This window comes from Cololabis saira, chromosome 10, assembly GCF_033807715.1.
Source record: "Cololabis saira isolate AMF1-May2022 chromosome 10, fColSai1.1, whole genome shotgun sequence".
NCBI classification, from domain to species: domain Eukaryota; kingdom Metazoa; phylum Chordata; class Actinopteri; order Beloniformes; family Belonidae; genus Cololabis; species Cololabis saira.
Window position 1 is genome coordinate 6,536,501 of NC_084596.1, and position 25,740 is coordinate 6,562,240.

Here is a 25,740-nt window from a genome sequence, read left to right on the forward strand (position 1 = left end):
CACATGTCAGTGTGTGCCAGAAAAGTGGAATAGGGCAGAGTGCAATATGCATTAGCACTTTACAAATGTCAGCATTAGAGCACTTTAAAGAAGCAATCGGGCGATGTGTAATCTGCATCAACATTTTACAAACTCCTGCACTTAAGCACTTAGTACTTTAAACATGACGGTCACTTAATTGGTGGTATCAATTGTAACATGTTTTATTCCTTAATGATTTTTATCTAGTTCAGTCGTGTCTTTTAATGTTGTGTTTTTGTTGGTATGGATGTCATATCTTGTCTCCTTTGTCTGCTGGTGTCCGATTCTGTGTCTGGCATTAATTTGCTGCGGGGACGAATGGTGGAAATTAGCCTCTGGCTACAACCAGCATATTTACATGTGTTTATTAATATGTACAGTCCCTGTCAACAAATACAAGTGAATTGAATTGGTATTGCACTGGTGTAAAACTGGGGTTGCACTGGTACTGTCAGGAGGTTGTAGTGAGGACCCAGATGCAGGAGAGCAGGTGTGATTTATTAACTTAAAAACAGAACCAAAAACGCTGTTAAGCAGGATACAAAAACCAAACTGTGAACAAGAGTCCAAAACTATGACAAAACCTGATGGGAAAAACATGGAGGGCAAAACAGTACAGACCAGCAAGGAGCAGGGGAAAGACAAGACCAGATATACACAAAGGTTAACGAGACACAGGTGCAGACGATCAGGGCAGATGGAAACAGGAAGGTCAGACAAGAACTTAAACACAAGGACATGGGCTTAAAAATAAAAAAGGAAATGTCAACATGAAATGTCAAACCCTGACAGGTACAGAAATGGTACTGCATTGGACCTGAACCGGTATTGCACTGACATTACAAGTGTAGTGCACTGGTATTGACCTGCTGTTGCATTAGAATTTGACCGATGTTAAAATAAATCAGCAATGATCACAAATGTACACTTTTTATCCAGTGTGAATACGTTGGTAACTCCTTAGATTACTTGATGTGGCAAAACGTACTCCACACTGATCACAGCTGTAAGGCTTGTCTCTAGGGATGGGAATCGAGAACCGGGTCTTGTTGAGAACTGGTTCCCAGTGTTTCAATTCCTTGGAATCGTTTGCCTTTTTCGCAAACGATTCCCTTATTGATTCCAGTGGGCGCCAATGACGTCACCAAGCACGTTGTGCAACGTGCGCATTCGCACCCAGCAGGAAAACACGGGGACAAAGCGGCATAAACGCTCAAAAGTTTGGTTACATTTTACCAAAAAGGATGACAACAGGGCGACAATTCTTGCAATGTGGACATTTTAACAAAGGGGGGAAACTGTTAGGACTCGGCCGGCGAATGCGCTGGGAGCGGGGAGTCAGCCGGCATGTGGTCAGGCTGATTTATGGTTCCGCGTTACACCAACGCAGAGCCTACGACGTAGGGTTTGCGGCTACACGCACCGTACGGCGCGCGTCGCCGCGTACCCTACACCGAGGGCTCTGCGTCGATTTAACGCGGAACCATAATTCATGTTTTAGAAGAGCTGCACTCTCGGCCACGCGGACGTGCCGGGCCGCTCCGGCGGACAGCGGAGCTCCTGACACAGCTGCAGCATCAGCTCATCTATGGAGAAGTTAAAGAGCATCTACCGCTAGCTTCTCCTTTCATCAAGGCAGGGAAGAGTATCAGGCCAGAATAGATGAATGTCACCAAGCAGTGACCATGGAGGAGCCCAAGGCTGGGGGCATCTTAAGGCCTCACTTATATTTTTTTGTTCAAAGATATAAAAGTTTTATATCTTTGAACAAAAAAGATCAGAGAAACAAAGAAATTGAAACAAAGAAACAATTTTAGTATCAACTCTGTTTTATTAAAACAAAGTTGATACTAAAATTGTTTCTTCTCCTTTTTTCCAAATGAGAATCGATAAGAGAATCGATAAAGAATCGAATCGTTAAGCAGAATCGAAAATGGAATCGGAATCGAAAAAATCTTATCAATTCCCATCCCTACTTGTCTCTAGTGTGAGTGCGTTGGTGAGCCGTTAGGTGACTTGGATTGGTAAAAGCCGCTCCACACTGATCACACCTGTAAGGCTTCTCTCCAGTGTGAATACGTTGGTGTCTCGATAGAGCACCTTGCTCGGCAAAAGCCGCTCCACACTGATCACACCTGTAAGGCTTTTCTCCAGTGTGAATACGTTGGTGTCTTGTTAGACCACCTGGTTGGGCAAAAGCCGCTCCACACTGATCACACCTGTAAGGCTTCTCTCCAGTGTGAATACGTTGATGTCTCTTTAGAACACCTTGCTCGGCAAAAGCCACTCCACACTGACCACATCTGTAAGGCTTGTGTCCTGTGTGAATGCGTTGGTGAGTCGTTAGGTGACCATGCCGGGCAAAAGCAGCTCCACACTGATCACAGCTGTAAGGCTTCTCTCCAGTGTGAATACGTTGATGTCTCGTCAAATGACCTTGCACGGCAAAAGCCGCTCCACACTGATCACACCTATAAGGCTTTTCTCCAGTGTGAATACGTCGGTGACTCGTTAGTGAACCTTGCTCTGCAAAAGCTGCTCCACACTGATCACACCTGTAAGGCTTCTCTCCAGTGTGAATACGTTGATGTTTCCTTAGGTTACCTTGTTGGGCAAAAGCCGCTCCACACTGATCACAGCTGTAAGGCTTGTCTCCAGTGTGAATGCGTTGGTGAGTCGTTAGAGAACTTTGGTGGGCAAAAGCCGCTCCACACTGATCACACCTGTAAGGCTTGTCTCCTCCAGTGTGAATACGTTGGTGGTTTATTAGATCAAATTGTTGGGTAAAAGCCACCCCGCAGTGATCACAGCTGTACAGTTCATCACCAGTGTGAGTTTTCTTATGGATCTTCAGGTTTGATGAAGTGGTGAAGACTTGCTCGCAATGATCACAGCTGTATCTTTTGGGTCTTCCTTTAGGATTCTGTAACAGAGAAGATGACTTACATTATCTTGGCTGCATTATCAAAAGCCTTTTCAGTTTCAAGTATGGAGCTAGAACAGTCTCATAATTCACAAATGCACACGCCGATCCACAAATGCAAAAGGACAAAATTCACAAATGCACAGACCGATTCACAAATGCACAGAACAATTCACACGTGCGTAGGACAAGATACACAAATGTATTTTTGATGCACACACAAATATAACCTGATTTACAAACTTTTTTTTTTTTCTCTGTGAGCTGCGCTGGATTTGCGTGTGACTTTTGAGACTCCCCTGACGTGACTCGATTCACAAATGCATTTTTTTTAACACGGAAGGATCTGCAACCAATCAGATACCTTCCTTCGTTTCAGCCAATCATAAGAGCGCACCCCACGTGGGGGACGATTTACTCGTAAACCAATCAGATTAAAGGGGCGGATACACCTGCTGTTTGAGCTGCGTTGCGCCATTCGCTTAGAAATGTGATTCAATATTTCGAGTTGGTGGAGTAAAGATATATGAACAAGACAGCAACACGGGATGGAGAGGAGATCACTGCTCTGCTTTTCTTGTGATCTCGGTAAAGAAAACAGCGCGATCGGAGATGGTTTGTCGGGCCGTTCAACCAGAGCCGTCGGGAGACTGGACAGCTCCAAGTCCTGCCGATGCAGCAAATGATGATGAGAAACAGCAGATATATTTATGTATGTATCATCACCACCCACCCGCCCCCACTAGGTAATGAAGCCTATAATCGGGGACCAGAGAGAATGCAGTTCTGCCGAATTATGTTTAGTGGAGGCAGACATTATCTCATTACTGATATGATTTAACAGAAGATTCCTAAATTGATTAATACATAGATTGGATTTTTGTTTCCAGTTCATTAGAATGGTTTTCTTTGTGATACATAAGGCAGTGAGAACCAAGAGAACCAGGTTAGATTCCATGTGGATGTCTCCCAAGTGACCTAGTATACATAGTGTGGGGAACACTATAATTCTCTAATTGAGCCATGTGGATAAATCCTCACAAATCTCCATCCAGAACCTCCGTACCGGTGTACAAAACCACAAAGCATGCATATAATTATCAGGGGTGTTCTCTGTGCACTGTGAGCAGATATTAGAGGTTGCAAAACCCATCTGGAACATCCTTTGTCCTGTATAATGTATTCTGTAAAGAACTTTGTACTGTATAATTTGCAAGTTTGGATTCTTGGTCATAGTGAAAGTATTTAAACACTTTTGTGATTTGGTTAGTGTTAAGAGAGAGATCAGCCGCCCATTTGGAAAACGGAAGAGAGACTCAATTATCTATTTTGGACATAAACCTGTAGAGTTTTGATAGTAATTTTGGGGTGTTTAGATTAAGTAACTATTATCTTAGCGGGAAGTTGCAGATCCAGTTGGTTGAGTTTATATTTTTTATTTATTATGGACTTAAGTTGTTGGTATTCTAAAAATGTGTTAATGCTAATTCCATATTGAACAGTGAGTAATAATGACTTGGATTTATATAGCGCCCTTCTAGGCACCCAGAGCGCTTTACAGAAATCATTATTCATTCATACACATTCTCACCGGTGGTGGTAAGCTACATTTGTAGCCACAGCTGCCCTGGGGCAGACTGACGGAAGCGTGGCTGCAATATCGCGCCTAACGGCCCCTCCGACCACCACCAACATTCATACACATTCAAACACATGCACACGGGGCAAGGTGGGTAAGGTGTCTTGCCCAAGGACACTACGACGGCAAACTGGGACAGAGTGGGATTCGAACCGCCGACCTTCCGATCCGCTCTACCACCTGAGCTACTGCCGCCCCATATTGAACAGTGAGTGTATTAAAAAGGTACAAACTGTCCACTTATGATATGTTGTAGATACTTTATTCTTTGGTCTCTCCATTGAGTAAAGTTTTCCAGATTTCCAAATCATTGCAAAACACTTGTTCTGAATCCAGCCATTGACTATCTAGGGAGTGATTTTTGCACCATTTTAAAATATACTGTAACTTATTAACTAAGAAATAGAGTTGTCCCGATCCGATCACGTGATCGGAAATCGGGGCCGATCACGTGATTGCAGACTCGATCCGGACTCGGACGTTATGAGCCGATCAGGAATCGGATATATATATATATATACATATATATATATATATACACATATATATATATATATACACATATACATATATACATATATATATATATCAGGGTTTCCGTTGTCCGGTAATTGCCGGACTTTGTCCGGTAAAATATGCCGAAGTCCGGTATTTTATAATCTCTCCGGTCAAAATGTCCGGTCAAAATACTCACTGGCGCCGACATCCACGTGTGCGTTGATTTATGGTTCCGTGTCGCACCGACGCAGAGTCTACAGCGTAGGGTTCGCGGCGACGCGCACCCTACGCCAGACCCTGGACCCTTGGAGCGGCAGCCATCGGTTAGTTTTTTCTTTTTAGATCCGAGGCTTTGCGTAGATGGTGGCTTCCGCAACTTTCAGGCGCTTTTTCTGCGCAAGCAAGCTTTATAGATGAGGCCCCAGGACTGAAGCGGAGCTGCGGCGCCGACATTATGGTTCCGCGTCGCGGAAGACATTTTTTTTATACCGACTTAAGAATGTTCAAGCTGCCTACCTCCTATGTGCTCAGTTTACAGTACACATGTTAAAATATAATAAAAAGGGTCATCCTGCATAATTTTCTTTTCTCTTCTTCATTTTTTATTGTTTTATAAAAGTATCGGATCGGGACTCGGTATCGGCAAGTCCTCAAAATCAAAGGACTCGGACTCGGACTCGGGGGCAAAAAAACCTGATCGGGACATCCCTACTAAGAAATAATACTGGAAGTTAGGTACGTCTTTCATTCTTTCTTTCGACGAAAGGAGGGCCTTTTTGCACCCCTAAACATGCCCCAAAAGTCACCAACCTTTGCACGCAAGCCAGGCCTGGAGAAAAATGTGATAATAGTTTGCATTAATGGGCGTGACAAAAGGGCTCAACAGCACCCCCTAGAAAACTTTGTGCCTCAAGCCCCACAATACGGTTTGACGTGCATGCACGAAAATCGGTACACACCTGTATCATGTCGCAACTTAAAGAAAAGTCTCTTGGCACCATGGCCGAAACCTAAGAGGAGGTCGGCCATTTTGAATTAATCGTGTAATTTTGGCGCATTTTATGCCATTCCTTCGGCAGTTAATACGACCCGAACCGTAACATGCACCCAGGTGTGTTATGCATCAAATGTGCGTCTCCATCCTGCGACGACGCGCATTACTTTTCTCTTTCAAAAGCGTTACCGTGGCGACGCTAGACGCCAAAAAGCGCGCCCACCCTTCATCTGATTGGTTCAGACAGAAAAAACTTTGTGCCTCAAGCCCCACAATACGGTTTGACGTACATGCATGAAAATCGCTACACACCTGTATCATGTCGCAACTTAAAGAAAAGTCTCTTGGCGCCATGGCCGAAACCGAACAGAAAGTCGGCCATTTTGAACATTTTGAATTAAATCGCGTAATTTTGGCGCAATTTATGCCATTCCTTCGGCAGTTAATAGGGCCTGAACCGTAACGTGCACCCAGGTGTGTTATACATCAAAATGTGCGTCTCCATCCTGCGACGACGCGCATTCGTTTCTCTTTCAAAAGCGTTACCGTGGCGACGCTAGATGCCAAAAAGCGCGCCCACCCGTCATCTGATTGGTCCATATTTGATAGTTCCCCAAAAGTCACCAAATTTTGAAGCAAGCCAGGCCTGGCGATAAATTTGATATTTCATGATTTGCATTAATGGGCGTGGCAAGATGGCTCAACCGCACCCCCTAGAAAACTTTTCTCTGCCATAACTTTTGAATGGTTTGACATAAAGACTCGTGGGTGGTGTCATCAGACATGGTTTTGAGTCCTTGACCATAATTGGTGCAAATTAGCCCAGCCCCTTCTTTTGATTGGTTGATATTTCATAGTTCCTATTTTCTGCCATAACTTTTGAATGGTTTGACATAGAGAGTCGTGGGTGGTGTCATTTCTGATATGCTTATGGGGGGCGGTGGCCATGAGTGCGAGGGCCCGTTCATCGCTGCTTGCAGCTTTAATTATTTATTTTTTTGCATGTTTGTCAAACGTAAATATTTCAGATCAAACAAATTTAAATAGTAAACAAAGATAACAAGTAAAAACAAAATGCAGTTTTTAAATGAAGGTTTTTATCATTGAGGGGGAAAAAAATCTACAAACCTACAGAGCCCTGTGTGAAAAAGTGATTGCACCCCCTTTTTAAAACATAAATTAACTGTGGTTTTTCACATCTTTGGAAAGCCGAGTTCAATTTCTCCAGCCACACCCAGTCCTGATTACTGCCACACCTCTTCTCAATCAAGAAATAACTTAAATAGGACCTGCCAATAGGACAAAGCGAAGTAGACCAAAAATCCTCAAAAGCTAGACATCATGCTGCGATCCAAAGACATTCAGGAACGAATGAGAAACAAAGTAATTGAGATCTATCAGTCTGGAAAAGGTTACAAAGCCTTTTCTAAAGCTTTGGGACTCTAGCGAACCACAGTGAGAGCCTTTATCCACAAATGGAGAAAACATAGAACAGTGGTGAACCTTCCCAGGAGGCCGGCCGACCAAAATGATCCAGAGAGCAGCAACGACTCATCCAAGAGTCACAAAAGACCCCAGAACAACATCCAAAGACCTGCAGGCCTCACCTGCCTCAATTAAGGTCAGTGTTCATGACTCCACCTTAAGAAAGAGACGGGGCAAAAATGGCTGCATGTCAGAGTTCCAAATCCAAAACCACATAAGAACATAAAGGCTCGTCTCAGTTTTGACAGAAAACACTGTGATGATCCCCAAGACTTTTGGGAAAATACTCTGTGGACTGAAAAGACAAAAGTTGAACTTTTTGGAAGGTGTATGTCCCATTACATCTGGCGTAAAAGTAACAGCATTTTAGAAAAGGAACATCATAGCAACAGTAAAACATGGTGGAGGTAGTGTGATGGTCTGGGGCTGTTCTGCTGCTTCAGGACCTGGAAGACTTGCTGTGGTAAATGGAATCATGAATTCTGCTGTCTACCAAAACATCCAGAAGGAGAATGTCTGGCCATCTGTTGGTGACCTCAAGCTGAAGCCACTTGGGTTCTGCAGCAGGACAATGATCCAAAACACACCAGCAAATCCACCTCTGAATGGCTTCAGAAAAACTAAATGAAGACTTTGGAGTGGCCAAGTCAAGTCCCGACCTGAATCCAATTGAGACATGATTGTGGCATGACCTTAAAAAGGCGGTTCATGCTGGAAAAGCCTCCAATGTGGCTGAATTACAACAATTCTGCAAAGATGAGTGGGCCAAAATTCCTCCACAGCTCTGTAAAAGACTCATTGCCAGTTATCGCAAACGCTTGATTGCAGTTGTTGCTGCTGAGGGTGGAACAACCAGTTATTAGGTTTGGGGGGGAATCACTTTTTCACACAAGGCCATGTAGGTTTGGATTTTTCTTTCCCCTTAACCTCTTCCCACACTTGTAAAAGTTGCCAAAAACGCCTATCCAAGGCGTACCTAAAGTAAATTGAAAGCTATTCTTGAACCGTTTAAAGTACATGGATGGTTCTGGTCTCTTTTGAAAGGTAACACTCTGAAGTTTTTTCTCCAACTGTCAGAATCACTGTAACTGCTACTATAATTGAATAATCTAACTTTGAACACACTGAAATAGAAGGTTTTTATTTCAGCCGGAAATTATTTTCGTAATCAGATGTCTGCAGATGAGTGAATCTGTTACTTATTAGCTGGAAAACACAATGGGACCAAAGCCTGAAGCCTTATCTAGTGCAACATCAAATTTGATAAAAATAGCACAGAAAGAGTATTTTACACTTGTTTTTGTCAGACTATGTCTAGGCGTTTCCAAAAATGGCCATTGGGAGACGCTCAGTTTTGCACACTGAAAGTTTTCAGACTGCGCTCAGCGCACAGGCTGCTGGTTTTTATACAGACCCCGTGGTGTCATACGTCGTTGTATTCAGGATCTCATTGGCTATAGAATGTGCCTGTCATCAGCATGATTGGCTGCAATTGGCTCATTTTTTTCATGACAAAAGGGGGGCATGAGCCTATTTCCAACACAGACGGTCATTGGCTGTTGATGGCTATGGACGGCCAGAGGAATGGTCTGATTGGTCCAAATCGGTGTCAATCAATAGGACACGACCCCGACTCCATCTTGAGAAAAGAATTTCTATAGGAAAGCCCCGAAAACAAGAATTACAGTGAATTAAATTTGGAAATGTGGTAAATGGAGCGGCTAATTTCTAATGATGCAGCGGCTGTTTGTGGCTATTTACAGTTATAATGATGTATTTTGGACTAAATACTGTACTGGATTGGATATTCTGAACCTTCCTGAATGTAACAAGACCGTTTTTGTGGGAATATTTTTCAACATATGATTTCTATGAAGATGAATAGGTGAGTTGCATCATTTGCACAAATCTGTTTGTTTGTTTGTTTGTGGTGTCGATATGTACCAGCTGCTTTGATTATATCCTGAAATGGTTTATATGAATGGAATCACAAGAGTCTTAGCTTTCCAAAGGTATATCGCATGAGTATCTCACTTAACATATGAACTGTGTAAATGACCTAGTTATGTAAATTAGGTCAAATCGGCCCGAGGGCGTGCATGAGGTTAATAAAAACCTTCATTTAAAAACTGCATTTTGTGTCTACTTGTGTTATCTTTGTCTGATATTTAAAGGGGACCTATTATGGCATCTAATACCTATTTTAAACAGGCCTTGAAAGTCTTAAAAACAAGCTTTTGATTTTTTTTGCTAAATAAATTATAAAATTCAGCCTCTGAGCCATGTCTTTATCTTCCCATTCTCTAACCTCATTATCTATGCGGGACTCTGAGTGGGCGGGGCTATGATAATGAGGCTCTGTGCTGATTGGCTGCCTGAATGACGCGATACACCGCTACGAAAAAATGGCGGAAGCTCCGGCCGGTGGAGTTAGTTGTGGGCGTGGTTTCACGCATCGGAGGCCAACCGATGTAAATCACTCCCGTCGTTCCGTAACGACGGGAGCAGAATCTTATTGGCTCGTAGATCTACATCACACTGGACGGCTCATCCGAGCGGCTGTACAGACATTGCAGAATTCGGTTGCTTTCCTCCTTCTCTGAGTTGGCAGGCTGAGGGGAGACCACTTTATATATGTTAAAGGAAGAAGAAAATCTGGTTTTCATAATAAGTCCCCTTTAAATTTGTTTGATGATCTGAAACATTTAAGTGTGACAAACATGCAAAAAACATTTTTTTTTTTGCAAATAAGAAATAAGGAAGGAGGCAAACACTTTTTCACACAACCAGGGATTAAAGCAAAAAAAAAATGTTTGACTGAAAAAATGTTTTCAGACCAGTTAATATTCCGCCTCCATCTATGCGCTGCACCGCACTTTAACCTTTTATACTTGCAGTTGGTGCCTGCGTTCGCATCCGGTCGCGTCCGTTCGGCAACGTTCCTTGCGTAGTACGCGAAGAGAGCCCGTCATACCAGTGGTGACCAATAGGGGGCAGTAAGCAGAGCAACAGTTGGAAAAGTGATATATATTTAGTAGCAGCGGTAGCAGATTAGAACAACGAACAAGTTTACAGGACAATATTGGATGATGTAGGAGATTATAACATCGTGTGAATGTGTTTGAATGTGTATGAATGTTGGGTGGTGGTCGGAGGAGCTGTTTGGCGCGATATGGTAGCCATGCCATGCTTCTGTCAGTCCTCAGGGCAGCTGTGGCTACAAAACGTAGCAGCTGTGGCTACAAAACGTAGCAGCTGTGGCTACAAAACGTAGCAGCTGTGGCTACAAAACGTAGCAGCTGTGGCTACAAAACGTAGCAGCTGTGGCTACAAAACGTAGGCACCGGAGACCTTGCGACCACAACTTCGAGCCGCCGCGTCGACAATGGAGGCAGAGAACATGGTCCACTCAGACTCAATGTCCCCCGCCTCCCCCGCGATCTGAGAGAAGCTCTTCCGGAGGTGAGAGTTGAAGACGTCCCTGACAGAGGGCTCGGCCAGACGTTCCCAACAGACCCTCACAATCCGTTTGGGTCTGCCCGGTCTGTCCAACCTCCTCCTCCGCCGCCGCCGCCAGCACATCCAACTCACCACCAGGTGGTGATCAGTGGTGATCAGTTGACAGCTCAGCCCCTCTCTTCACCCGAGTGTCCAAGACATGCGGCTCCGGCTCCTTCCCCCCCAGCGAGGTGACATTCCATGTCCCCACTGTGAGGGTTTTAGTCCAGGGATTGGGTCGTCGAGGCACCCCGCCACGACTGCTACCCAGATCACGAGGCACCGGCCTGCCATGGTCCTTCCTGCGGGTGGTGGGCCTACGGGAAGGCGGACCCGCGTCGCCGTTTCGGGCTGAGCCCGGCCGGTCCCACGGGCAAAGACCCGGCCACCAGGCGCTCGCCAGCGAGCCCCAACCCCAGGCCTGGCTCCAGGGCGGGGCCCCGGTAACGCCGATCCGGGCGACGTAGCGGCCCTCTGATGTCTCCTCTTCATGATAGGCTTTGTGAACCGCTCTTAGTCTGGCCCGTCACCCAGGACCTGTTTGCCATGGGAGACCCTACCAGGGGCGTAAGTGCCCCCGACAACATAGCTCCTAGGATCACTCGGGCACACAAACCCCTCCCCCACAGTAAGGTGGCGGTTCCAGGAGGGGTCATCTACGCCCCAATTATTATCTACGTCTATCTATATCTACGGAGTCATTAATATCGGATAATTTGATTCGATCCGATATTAATGTGGGTTAGTGTTATTAAAAATGTTTTGAGCTGTTGCCTGAATTATAGGACTGTAAAATAACTAGTGAAATAATAATTTCACAATAATTTTTTTTTTTTCAAATGTGCCGGGCACTCTATGAAACGGTGCGCCGTATCTATTACCTGTATTACGGTAATGTAAGGCCGGCCACCATGAGAACGGTAAAAGGAGAAGGGGGCGGGTGAAGCACCCGTGGTTTGCGGACGTGATTGGGGGGGAAGGGGAGGTGTATAAAAAGGAAAGGGAAGTGCTTCACGCAGAACATTGTTGTCTTAACAACCCTGAAGATGGCAAACCGACACCCTTATGAGGCACAGTTTAAACTGAAGGCGATCAGCTACGCGGAGGAACATGGGAATCGAGCAGCCGCGAGAGAATATAAGATCAACGAGTCTATGGTTCGCAAGTGGAGGAAGCTGGAAAACGAACTGCGGCAGGTGAAGAAAACGCAGCTGAGCTTCCGCGGACACAAGGCGAGATGGCCGGACTTGGAGGAAAGATTGGAGCGGTGGGTGATCGAGCAAAGAGCGGGTGGAAGGAGCGTTTCAACGGTCACCATCGGACGGAAAGCAGTAGCGCTGGCGGAAGAGATGAAAATTGAACATTTTCATGGAGGTCCGTCCTGGTGTTTTCGGTTCATGAAGCGGTGCCATCTTTCCATCCGGGCCAGGACAACAGTAGCGCAGCAGCGCCCGGCAGATTACATGGAAAAGATGGAGAGCTTTCACTCATTCTGCAGCCGCCACATAACCGACAAACACATCCAGCCCAGCCACATCACCAACATGGACGAGGTGCCGCTCACGTTCGACATCCCGATGAACCACACTGTGGAGAGGACGGGAGCCAGCACGGTCGGGGTCCGCACTACGGGGTATGAGAAGTCCTCATTTACTGTTGTGCTTGGCTGCCACGCTGATGGACGAAAACTGCCGCCTATGGTCATTTTTAAAAGAAAAACATTGCCTAAAGAGACTTTTCCAGCTGGAGTCATAATAAAGGCAAATGAAAAGGGCTGGATGGATGAAGAGATGATGATCGAGAGGCCAAAGCAGGTCTATGTGCGGCGACCCGGTGGTTTTTTTTCACACATCCCCATCGCTGCTTATCTGTGATTCTATGCGCGCCCATCTCACAGACAGTGTAAAAAAGGAAGTGAAAAACATGAACGCTGTGCTGGCTGTTATTCCGGGAGGTCTGACGAAGGAACTCCAACTCCGCTTCGGGCGGCGTGGGAGAGATGGATGACTGAGGGGGAGCACAGCTTCACCAAGAGTGGAAGGCAGTGCCGGGCAAGTTATGCCACAGTTTGCACATGGATTGTTGATGCGTGGGCTAATGTATCTGCTGGGACTGTTGTTCGGGCTTTTGCAAAAGCCGGCATTTCAGAGGGGCCGCACGGCACAGAAAGTGACTCTGAAAGCGAGGAAATTGGGACTGGCGCAGCTGAATTAGCAGAGCTGTTTAATGCGGAAACAGAAGATGAAGACTTTGAAGGGTTTGATTGATGTGTAAAGTGAAATAAAATACAATCAAACTAAGTTTTGCTCTCGCTCTATTTTTAAATAAGCACACTTGTGTGTGTGTGTTCTGCAGCGTGTGTGTGTGTTTCCCGGCGCGCGTGTCTGCAGCTCCGTGTCTGTAGACTGCGCCTTTTGGGACGGTGCGCCGTATGTGTGTTTTAAATTCAAAAATGACACACAAAAGTGAGGGTGCGCCTTTTCACACGGTGCGCCGAATGGTCGTGAAAATACGGTAACTCAAATGAGTCTTTCAATATCCATTTAAAGTGCAAAAAAGGAAATTGCAACAGCACATGCAGTAAACAAATAATTTTAGCTTGTCTAATTTATTCTGTCACCAGACACACAGCTGGACATGAAGCACCTGGCATTTTTCAGGAGTGTCATGACAAACCGTGTGTCCAATAACAGAAGAAGCCAAACAAGCTATAGTAAATATAGATAATATGTTAACGCTACGGCTGCTCTACGACGCCGTGTTCATTGCTTGATAGTTTCACACCACGCACGTGTGTGAATTAAATGACGTGACTACTGGTCCCCCAGTCTCTGACAAGTCAGTCTTCCCTGAAGAGCAGGGACGAACCCGCCCTCCTCCGTTTCTGATTGGCTGATACCATGGCTAGCTTTATTGGTTTACAACAGCGTCAGTTTAATGCCCAACATGATTTCATTGGATAGTCTAAACTGTACCACAAAAAACACACGCGCAAATGTTTTTTGTTCTTTTTTTCCCCTCATTTTCCAATTGACGGAAATCCGTCTAGAGACGGAGAACTTTAATCCCTGAAATCGTTTCTAAGAATCTCTAGAGGGTGAAATATTGCACATAGCCTACAATAAAACAGTCAATTCATGATGTTTTCTCATCTCCTAATTTCTATACGTAATAATACAATGTCAATGTCATGTCAATTTATGGATTTCTCGCTGTGATCGGCAAAATCGGGATCGGCAGATACTGGTTTTCAAGATCGGCCCTCAAAATCCTGATCGTGCATCTCTAATTTAAAGTGGTTCATAGAGCCCATATCTCAAAGTCCAAAATAGCCAGCAGTAGGGGTGTAACAATATATCGTGCCATGAAATTTCGCGATACAAAAACGTCACGATACGCGTCGTGGAGGTGACAAAGTGTATCGCGATATTGGGTTATTAATATTAATCCATTGTGTTGACTAGTAATGCGCATCCGACCACGCGTGACGACCACGCCTCGACCTGCGGACCAAAATCTTACTACGCTCAGAAGAAACTAGTACCGTTTTGCGGTCCCGTTTTGAGCTCTGAACTTTTACTGATGTAAGGCTGGTGTAGAGTTAAGCCTTACCTTATTAAATTAAACCTTTTTGGGGTGGTGAGTAGGATAAACACGGGGACAACTTCTGCTGAGTTCCAGTGTACTTTAATGTCCACTCAACAGTGTAGGATTTTAGAACATCAACACAGCACCTAGTGCCGTACTGTGGCGTATCACTCCGCCCAATCTAAAACAGACTAATCACTACAGATAAACTGACTAGTGTAATTATAGTCCCTGATTTACTTCAGAATATAAAGAATATATTTATAAAATAATGAACCCTGAATTACCAAAATAACCTTCTTAACAAAAATAAATATCGTCTTACACTTATAAGGTGAGCATGAATCAATATTTTTTATGATGTAAAATTTTATGTATTTATTTACTTTTATTTATTTATTTAATTTTAGTTGTTAAATTTCTGGAAAAGAAAAAAGTCAAATCATACATGAGAGAAACTATTCAGTTTGTGGCAAAATATTTGTACTTGTATGAAACTGAAGATCATAATGCAAACCTGACATTTACTTTTAGTTCAGTTTGTGGAAAATGGTTGGCCTGGCTTTCTCTTTAAAACTTAAACAGTTATAAAGCATTACAAAATGTAACAATAGGGCAAACGTACAGTATTGTATTGTGTGTCTTTCAAATAAAAGACATTTTTTTCCAGCCATATGTTCCCCATTCAAGGTTGTTAAAAAAATACTGCTATAATATCGTATCGCTATTGTGACCTCAATATCGTGTATCGTACCGTATCGTGAGATTAGTGTATCGTTACACCCCTAGCCAGCATGTACCCGGACATCACCCCCACCTGTGATAAATGCAACTCTTTTTCACATGTACTGGCTGTGCCGTCCACGATTACAAGTTTTCCACACCCTATGACTGCTTTGTTCGGTCCTTGTAGCGATGACGATCTACTGAGCGTCAACTGATCTTTCTCCTGCTGGCCAGGCCGGCCATTCTGCTTAGATGGAAGGGGACGGCCTCGCCCACACACACTCAGTGGCTACGAGACATTATGCACTTTCTTACTCTAGAGAAAATAAGATTTTCAATTAGAGGCTCAGAGGGTGAATTTTATAAGACCCTTTTAAACTTATTTCCACGATTCTCATGCAGCATAGATTATACCGTGAGAGAGTGAACATGGTGGACCCTTGACGTTTGAGAAGCTCAAGGTTTAGATATTAATACGCCTGCCAACTTTGTTTCCTCTTTTTATGTGCCTTTTACTTATCTTTAAAGATTTGGGTGGGGGGTTGGTGGGGCCACTGTACGACCTCATGATTCCAAGATTTCCTTTTGTTTTTATAAATAACAATTTTAATACCATCTAAACCTGCCCAACCCTCATTGGGGGGTATTTTAGTTTTTGTTATGGTTGTGATGTATTCTCAAATGTAACATTGTTACTTTTATATTCCCCCTTGACCCCCCCACTCCCCGTACCCTCATTCATACAACAAACGCACACATACACACAGCTTACTATACAGACATGTATAGTACACGTATAGACACAAGCGCGTGTCGCCGTATAGGGCCTACTCTACGCCGTAGGGTACGCCGTAGGCTACGCCGTAGGCTACGCCGTAGGGTACGGCGTAGTTCTGCGTCGATTTAACGCAGAACCATAATTCAGGCTTTTTCTTCCAGAGCTGAGAAACGTCACCTAGTGTTGCTTAAATGTGGCCACATGAAATAAATCACTATCATCAAAACAAAGTCAAACAAGACTATATGACGCCATATTTCTAACAATAAGTGAAAGTGATGCAAAGGAGGAGAGGATGAAACATTGCAGTCCCTGCACCTACAATTTAATATAAAAGGTGCTCTAAGGGGCCCCTCCTGCTCAGAGCAGCTCATCCTGGTAAAACCTGGTAAAACCTGGTAAAACCTGGTAAAACCTGGTAAAACCAGGACCAGAAGATGTTCTTAGCAGATGTTCTTCAGACGGGGAGTCAGAGATGCAACGTGCACTTTCTGTTTTGAAATGACACTTTTTGTTTGTGCCACTCACTGCTTAGTAACTGTTTAATAAATACAGGTTTGGTAAATTTGACTTATTCCCCCTTTTTACATGAAAGTTTAAAATTAGCATATATTAATGCAGTATGAACAAGAATGTTTTAATGTAGACATATAGAATCATCATACTGCATTCAATGGGCATCAATGGGCCACCTCTGGGAGAATTTCCCTACAACAGAGCCTTAGAGCTCTTCTTTAAAAAGCCAAGGAAAATTAAGTGCTCTGAGCCTGGGTGCAAACTTTGTCATTGAGTCTACACAGCCTCATCTAGCTGATGTTTACATGTTATTTACTTAATGTTATTGTTTTTATTTATTTTTTACATTTTCAACTGGTTAGAGTTGAAGTAACATTTATTTATTGTTCAGGGATTGTTCTTCAAAAGTTCAGGGATAAAAGCCAATAAATAGGTTTTGAAAGTTACATTTGCTGTCAAGTGGTCATTTGTGTACGCCGTACATTTACGCCGCCGCCACCCCCCCGGGAAGCATGCCCCCACTGCTGAAAAAATTCCTAGAGGAAACACTGGACATGTTTCAAATAACTAACAGTAAACTAACAGTAGTGAACTCCAGCTGTACACAGAGCTGTGTCGTGGATGCTGCACAGAGATGACGTCATGAGTTCAGAGGTCTTGTTTACAAACTGATTTATTTGTTACACACACAGCCCGGATGTAGACAACAGGTCCTGGAAGCAGATCTAGTGATTCATAAAATAAATGAACGAGTTTCGCTGCAATCATGTGTTATTTAGACGCTGCATGGTCTGTGTCCCGCTGTGCCCCGTTCACTACCGTTATATGGAGAAGCGGCTCGCAAAAAAACCCCTAATATCTTCCGAAGGACTCCAAATGACACCAAACTTGCCTGGGTGAGTATACGACCATAAAAAATGCCAGAAATAAGGTCCAGGTTGTAAAAAAAAAAAATCGAACTTTCCCTTTAATGAGCAAATGCTCTTCATGCGACGTCTCTACGATTTAAGGCTGATTTATGGTTCCGCGTTACACCGACGCAGAACCTACGGCGTAGGCTCTGCGTCGGTGTAACGCGGAACCATAAATCAGCCTTTAGGTTCCGTTCGTCAGCAGGAAACAGACGGACCGAGAACGAGCGGGTTCTGGTTCTGGTTCTGGACCCGGACCCGAACACTGACCTGCAGACCAGCAGCTTTAGTCCTGCTGGATGAGGAGTCCTGGTTCTGGTTCTGGATCTGGTTCTGGTTCTGGTTCTGGTCCATCTCCTGGTTCTGGTCTGTCAGCAAACCTTTTCGTTCGTCCGTTCGTTTTTGTTTATTTCAAACATGTATAAAAAAAAACAAGAAAAAAGATGAGAAAACTAATCCAGGTTCCACCACATAAAGAAAAAACATATTTCAGTTACTTGTTGGAAAAGGAGTGGGAGGAAGTTTAAACTTATTTAATCCCACCCCCTTTCCACAACTAAACATAAATTATATATCTATTATTTTTTATAGGCTACTATACACACATTTTTATAAATATATATCATTTTTACAAAAATAACCTGTTTAATACAAGATAAAAGTCAAAGTTTATTTAACTTAAGCTCTATGATAAATATAATCCAACTATGATATAAATATAATCCTATATCTAAGTATATAATCATACAAACACACACAGCTGCTGATCTTTAAACACAGTCTTCACTTTTAAACCTCTAATAAACTATTTCTTTAGATTCAAACCTCGGCTGGAAGAAGCTCCTGCAAACACGTGGATTAAAGTAACTAGAGACGTAAATGATGGTAAACCGTCCGAACCGACATGACTAATCCATCGGTTTCTCTACAGACTCTTTTCATCAGTGAAACAGAAACTCACGGCTCGGTTTCGTCGTTAAATCTTCTCTGGATCTTCCAGACGAACTGAAGCGTCTGGTTCTTCTTCTTCTCTGGATTACTGACGGATCTTCTTCTTCTTCTTCTTCTTGAGGTTTATCGGCGGTTGGCATCCAGTTTTTCCGGTGCATTACCGCCCTCTTCTGGATCATTTTCATGGTCCAGACTACTGAAACTGATTCATACACTCATTCTTTGTTTTACTATATTCTTTCAAATAATTCTGTGTCTCTTAAAAACTCAATTAATGCTTTCACATGTTTTCTATTCTGCATTCCTAACAGACTTTTAATATTAAATTCCTGTTCTCCCAATTCTCTCAATTTATTGTTCATAGTCTCCCTTTCCATCTCATATTTCCTACAACTCAGTAAAACATGCTCTATTGTCTCATCTTCTTGACAATCTTCACATAAACCATTCTGATGTTTCCCTATAATATAAAAAGTTTTTGTTTAGGGCACTATGCCCTAATCTTAGCCTTGTCAATACAATTTCTTCTCTTTTTTTCCCACTACCCACTCTTTTAATTCTAGTGCTCACTGACGGATCTTCTTCTTCTTCTTTGGGGTTTAACGGCAGCTTGCATCCATTTAGTTGCATTGCTGCCATCTTCTGGATCTTTCAGGAACTCATTATATTCTCCTCCTCAGCCCAGTATTATGTAAACATTTAAATAAACTCCGCCTCCCTCTTCCACTCGATCCCCCTTCCAAAATACTTCTGACTGTAACTTCTTTCACACCCATTTCTTGCAGCTCTGCCACTAGCTCAGCTCTTTCCCTGTGGTATCTCCTGCAGCAAATAAGCACATGTTGTACTGTCTCAGGTGCTTGACACTCAGAGCATAGTCCATTTTGATGTTTACCCATGACGTGCAGCGTGCTATTAAGAGCAGTATGCCCAATCCTTAACCTGGAGAAAGTGACATATTCCTTTCTCCTCCCTCTTCCTCCGGTGTTCACTGAATCTGTCACTTTCCCAGTTACTGAAAACAGATGCCTCCCTTTATTTCCTTCCTCCCACTCCTTCTGCCACTCCAGGATGATCTGTTTCCACACAATGCTTTTCCCTTCACCCTTAGACAGGCTTATGTTGACATCCACCCTCTCCCTTTCCACTGCTTTCTTAGCCAACACGTCTGCTTTTTCATTGCCCCGGATACCAGAATGCGCTGGAACCCACATCAGCACCACTTCAACACCCCTCCTTCTCACCATCTGGTTTGCTATCAGTATCTCATATACCAGATCGTTCCGCCCCTTGGACATCCCCATCCCAACACTCTCCACCGCAGACACAGAGTCACAACAAATCAGCACTCCACAATTCATCAGCTGTTCTGCCCATCTCATTGCCATTAAAATTGCATACAACTCAACAGTATGTACATTCAGAAAATTAGAAGTTCTCACATAAGATTCAACATTCTGCCTGAGCACGGTAAAGGCTGCACCCGTAGTACCTGTCTCTTGGTCTTTAGAACCATCTGTGAAAACCAATACATGACTATTGTATATCTCGGCTACATGACAGTGAAACTCACTGACCAATTCTGCTCCCTTATTCTGCTCCCTAATTTCCAGTAATCCCAAGTCAGTCATTGGGACTTGAAGCTCCCACACAGGTACCACAGGCCACAACACCACAGGACAGAACTCATGATCATAAATTAAAACTTCCCGGGCCACCCTCTCCCCTGTCCATCCAAAACTAGACCCCCCCCTCATTCCTCTCTCCCAGGTTGCTTGCATAGCCACTCTGACAGGATGATCTTCCCTTTGACCCATCAGGTTCACCCAATAATTAGCCTGAAGCTGTTTCCTCCGCAGACACAAAGGCATTTCTCCCATCTCAATTTGCAAGGAGCATAACGGAGATGATTTTATTGCTCCTGTACAAATCCTCAGCGCTTTAGCTTGGATTACATCCAGCCCAGCCAGCACAGACTTGGAGGCAGACCCATACACCAAACTTCCATATTCCATTCTCAATCTTATCAGATACACATAGATCTGTCTTAGCTATGTTTTATCTGCTCCCCACTCTAATCGAGCTAAGCACCTCATCATATTCAACACTTTCTTGCACTTGTCTATGACTTTCCGTATATAGTCCCTCCATGTAAGCCTCGTGTCAAAAAATACACCCAGAAATTTAAAGCTCTTAACCCTCTCCAAGCTATTACCATACAGCATCAGCTTCACATTCTCATCAATGTTCTTTCTAGTGAAGAACATAGCTTTTGTTTTCTCCACAGAGAATCTGAAGCCCCACTTCCTTCCCCATTCCTCCACTTGTGCCACAGCTTCCTGCATTTTCCTCACTATAAATGTCACATTCTTTCCCCTCTTCCATAAACTACCATCGTCAGCAAATAACGACCTGCCAGTCCCCGGCTGGACATTCAGAAAAATGTCCGGGGGCCCGGGAACACAGGCCAGAACGCAGCTCCCGAGGCTCCAGCCTGCAAACATGCACAAAAGAGAAAAAAGGGGGGCCGGCACAAGAAACTACAGGAAAGATGGACAAAAATGATAGCTATGAGATATTTATAATAAATAAAAATGGTAATGGAGAAGAGAGTCAGGGAAAAGGAGAGGAGAAGAAGGGTGAGAGGCACCGCCCAGCGGATCATGTCGGTGCCCCCCTGCAGCATAAGCCTATAGCAGCATATCTACCGCGAAGCTATATTTGAGACTAACTATTATACCCAGACATCGTGAAAAATGATAAAAAGATGGTTAATTTCGTTCAATGGAGAGATCAAGGAATACGGTATTTACAGCACGTAATTGTAGGAGGACAGTTTGTACCTTTCAATACACTTATTGTTCAATACAGAGTTAGCAGGAATACATTTTTAGAGTATCAACAACTTAAGGCCATAATAAATAAAACGTACAAAATTAGCCAATTAGATTTACAACTTCCCGCTAAGATAACAGATGTATTGAATCTAAGCACTTTAAAGTTGTTATCAAAACTCTACAGGTTAGTGTCTAAACTGGACGATTCAGTCTCTCTCCCGATCTCCAAGTGGGAGGCGGATCTCTCTCTTAATACCGACCAGTTTTCTTGGTCACAAATATGCTTAAATACGTTTACTATGACTAAAAACCCAAACTTACAACTTATACAGTACAAAGTTCTTCATAGAATACATTATACTGGACAAAGGATGTTCCAGATGGGCTTTGTCACCTCTAATATCTGTTCACAGTGCACAGAGAACACTCCTGATAATTATATGCATGCTTTATGGTTCTGTACACCGGTACAGAGGTTCTGGAAGGAGATTTGTGAGGATTTATCCACATGGATCAACCACAGAATCCCAGTGTGCCCCACGGTATGTATATTAGGTCACCTGGGAGACACTCAAATAGAACCTAATTGGACACACCGGGTTCTCACTGCCTTATGTATCGCAAAGAAAACCATTCTAGTAAATTGGAAACAAAAATCCAGTTTATGTATCAACCATTTTAGGAATCTTTTATCAGATCATATTAGTAGTGAGATAATGTCTGCCTCCACTGAACAACATTCGGCTGAATTGCACTCTCTGTGGTCCCCGATTATTGGCTTCGTTACCTAGTGGGGGCGGGGGGGTGGTGATCTCGTAGCCCTTGGGGTTGGGGGTCGGCTTGGGGGGTCTGGGGCGCGGGCCTCTGGTGGCCCCTGGGGGGCGGTGGGGGGGGGTGGCTGGGGGGGCTCGGGCGGGGGGCTGTGGCTTGGGCGTCTCCGGGTCTCCCGGGGGGGGCTGGGCCGTGGACGGGGGGGTCCCACTCGGAGGGCCCGGCCCTGCCTGGGTGGGGGGTGGCTGTCTGCGCTGGGGGGTCATTGCTGCCTTGGTCCTCGGTCGCTGGGCAGGGGCCGAGTGCCCCTGCGGATGTGGGGACTCCGTGACCCTTGGGGTGTCCGCCGGGGTGGCCTCGGGGGGGGGTGGGGCCGGGTCCGGGGATCGGGCCTCCCCTGACCGGGGGGTGCACGGGCGGGCACGGCGGCTGGGTGGCACCATTCCCAGGTGTCTATGTCTTATGTTGTCAGTATGAATGGGAGGATGTTGGACTGTTTCCCCCTCCGTCTGGGGGCTCCGGCGGCGCCGGGGGCGCCCATGGAGGTACGGTGGGGCCCTGGCCCGGCTCGGAGGGCCGGCCCCCGTCTACTGGATGGCCGGTGGGGGGACGCGGGTGTCTTATCAGGGCCGGCTTTGCTGGTCCTGCTTCCTGGCTTCGGCCTCCGCTCCCCCTCCTTCCCCCCCTACACGATTCATACGCACATAGGCGAAGGGCGGGGGGGTCCGGGTCGTGGGGGGCATTGTCCCGCGTGGCCCGGCACTCCCCGCCTCACGGTTTTAACAGCAAAATAGACACTGCACATTCAACACTTAATAAATACATTTGACAAGGACACGTAGTTCGGGAGGGGGGGGGTCGGTGTCAAATCGATACTTGGCCCTCCCCCCTCCCTGTTTTTATGGCATTATTCACATACACTCAACACCAGGGGCGGGAGGGGGTCCCACATCACCCGCGCTCCCTCACCGGCCTGGGATAGGTGGGTCGGGATACCCGGGCCTGGCGGGGCTCGCCGTGCAGCCTGGGGCGCCTTCTGGCGGTGCTGGACTCCTCCGGGGAGGGGGAAACGGTGCGTGATTGTGTGTCTGTGTCGGTGAGAATGCGGTATGGAAGGGTCCTGCCATGGAGGATTTGGGCCTCCATTGGCAGGACATCAAAACTTAATAATTTATCATTATTATATTATACAAAGATGGTTATTATTATTATTATTATTATTATTATTATTGTTATTATTAGTAGTAGTATTATTATTATGTATAGTATATCATATTATTATTAGTATACATATCGGATAGTTGAATGGATGAATGAATGGGATGCCTGGGTCTGGGGCCCTCCGTTGTCGGGCCTGCACGGGTGTCGCCCTGTTGGGGGGTTCCCTCTCTCCGGGCCCGTCTCCGGTCCCCCCCGCTGCCTCTGCGGCAGGGCGCCCCTCTGGTCTTGGAGGGCCACTTTCGTGGGGGACGGGTGCGCCTGCCCGCGTCGGCGGCTCTGTCTCTCCGGGCGGGCTGGCCCCCTGCCGGGTGGGGGTCGTTGGCCTGAAGGGTGGGGGCCTCCTGGCGCCAGGGGGGGGGGCCTCGCAGGCGGTGGGTTGCCTCCCTCCTACTTCTCCCCTCTGTGGGGTTGCCGGTGGCCTGGGTTCCGGGCTCTTCCGTGTCGGCCTCTGGTCTCGCGGGTGGCGGGGTTGCTCCCCCCCCTCCCCCACTATAGATACACTTCAGGTGGAACTTTGTTTGGTTTATTACACACACACACACACACACACACACACACACACACACACACACACACACACACACACACACACACACACACACACACACACACACACATATAGTCACTTAGTCACATGCATATACACACACACACACACACACACACACACACACACACACGCATGATCATATACATACACACACACACACACATAGACATACACACTGGCTTGTTCACCTGCATGCTGGCTCTCTAGTTTTTGGGTTTAGGTAGCGGTAGAGATAGCTTAGCTCAGACTGCGACGATCAGATCTCAAGATTTAGGTCGATTGCTGTTATTGTTTTGGTTGGCTCCGTGCCGGTTTCGTGCTCTGTTTGTGGTTTTTTGTTGCAGATTTCCAGTGCTTGACGTGTGTCTCCGTGTGTTCCTGCTTCCTGGATTGGCAGTGGATGTCGTCACCCGCCCCCCCCCCCAAAAAAAAAAAAAAAAAAAAAAAAAAAAAAAAAACCAACACTGGGTTTGTATGTGTATATTTATGTATGTGTACGCATATGTGTGCGTATATATATGTATATATATTAAATATAGTAATAATGCACATATATATACTTTTGGTTTCTACCGTCATGGTATCAATCATTAATATGTGTGCAGACAAGGTAAAAAAAAAAAAAAAAAAAAAAAAAATGTTCAATAAAACTGGGAATATAAAGTTATGTACACTAAAAGTGCAAAAATACAACTAGTTTTTTTTTTATAAATAGTCTTATTGTAAAACAAAATGCACAACCCAGAGTAAAATGTTCAATAAAACTCGGAATATAAAGTTATATACACTAAAGTGCAAAAATACAACTAGTTTTTTTTATAAATAGTCTTATTGTAAAACAAAATGCACAACCCAGAGTAAAATGTTCAATAAAACTGGGAATATAAAGTTATGTACACTAAAAGTGCAAAAATACAACTAGTTTTTTTATAAATAGTCTTATTGTAAAACAAAATGCACAACCCAGAGTAAAATGTTCAATAAAACAGGGGATATAAAGTTAAATTTTTATAAATATGTCTATTATAAAAAATGTACCCCAAAAATAGGAAAAATAAAAAATAGTATTTACAAAACGTAAAGAAATGTGCAATAAAATTTTTCAATAAAAAACTGGAAAAAATGTAAACAAAAAACTGGAAAAATAAAAAAAATAGTATTTATAAAACGTATACAAATGTGCAATTAAAAAATGTTCAATAAAAAACTGGAAAAAATGTAAACAAAAAACTGGAAAAATGAAAATTTTTATTTATAAAACGTATAAAAATGTGCAATAAAAATGTTCAATAAAAAACTGAAAAAAATGTAAACAAAAAACTGGAAAAATAAAAAATTGTTTATAAAATTGTTTATAAAACGTATAAAAATGTGCAATAAAAAACTGGACTCCACAAATGGTCAATGGCATGTTAGTTGCCATTACGTTGCCCAGTCAACGCCGTGGTAAGCCGGGCCAGCGCAGCAAGAAACCCTAGGTTGAATTGTTCGTTCTGCTGCAGCTGCTGGATCTGCACATCCTGTTGTTCTCGGTGTAGTTCTCGTTGTAGTGCCGCTTGGGGCTCCCTGGCCTCACGGCCATCATCAAGAAGCATCCCTATATGGCTCTCCCGCTGGGCTTGCAGGACCTGGTCATTCCGGCTGCACTCTCGGAGGGCATCGACGAGCTCTGATGTGGGGGAGGTCCTTTTTCTTTTACCTAATCAAAAATACAATTGGAGAAGCGAAAACACAGTTTACCATATATATATATATATATATATATATATATATATATATATACTCATCGTCCTCATTTAAAGTCTTGAGGTGGACCGTAGCGGAGTCCAGACC

General features: G+C 44.4%; 1 protein-coding gene across 2 annotated transcripts; it reads right to left on the reverse strand.

The window, feature by feature from the left end:
* Positions 1-263: 263 nt before the first annotated feature.
* Positions 264-18,604, reverse strand: LOC133452338 (zinc finger protein 502-like). 2 transcript variants are annotated; one of them, XM_061731587.1, is made up of 3 exons: positions 18,539-18,604; positions 17,848-17,957; positions 264-2,944 (listed from the first exon to the last, which is right to left on the reverse strand). In XM_061731587.1, the coding sequence occupies exons 2-3, from the start codon at positions 17,929-17,931 to the stop codon at positions 1,994-1,996; spliced, it is 1,035 nt and encodes a 344-aa protein (XP_061587571.1). In that variant the 5' UTR covers positions 17,932-17,957; positions 18,539-18,604; the 3' UTR covers positions 264-1,993. The 2 variants fall into 2 exon arrangements, with proteins under 2 accessions (XP_061587571.1, XP_061587572.1); XM_061731588.1 differs by lacking the exon at positions 18,539-18,604 and adding an exon at positions 18,403-18,514.
* Between the last annotated feature and the right edge of the window lie 7,136 nt (positions 18,605-25,740).

Bases quoted from the DNA above. Each gene is read 5' to 3' on its own strand.
- LOC133452338 (XM_061731587.1), bottom strand. From the start codon at position 17,931: ATGGACCAGAACCAGAACCAGAACCAGATCCAGAACCAGAACCAGGAC. The intron at 2,945-17,847 runs GTCAGTGTTCGG...TCTCTGTTACAG, and splicing joins CTAAAGCTGCTGGTCTGCAG to AATCCTAAAGGAAGACCCAA.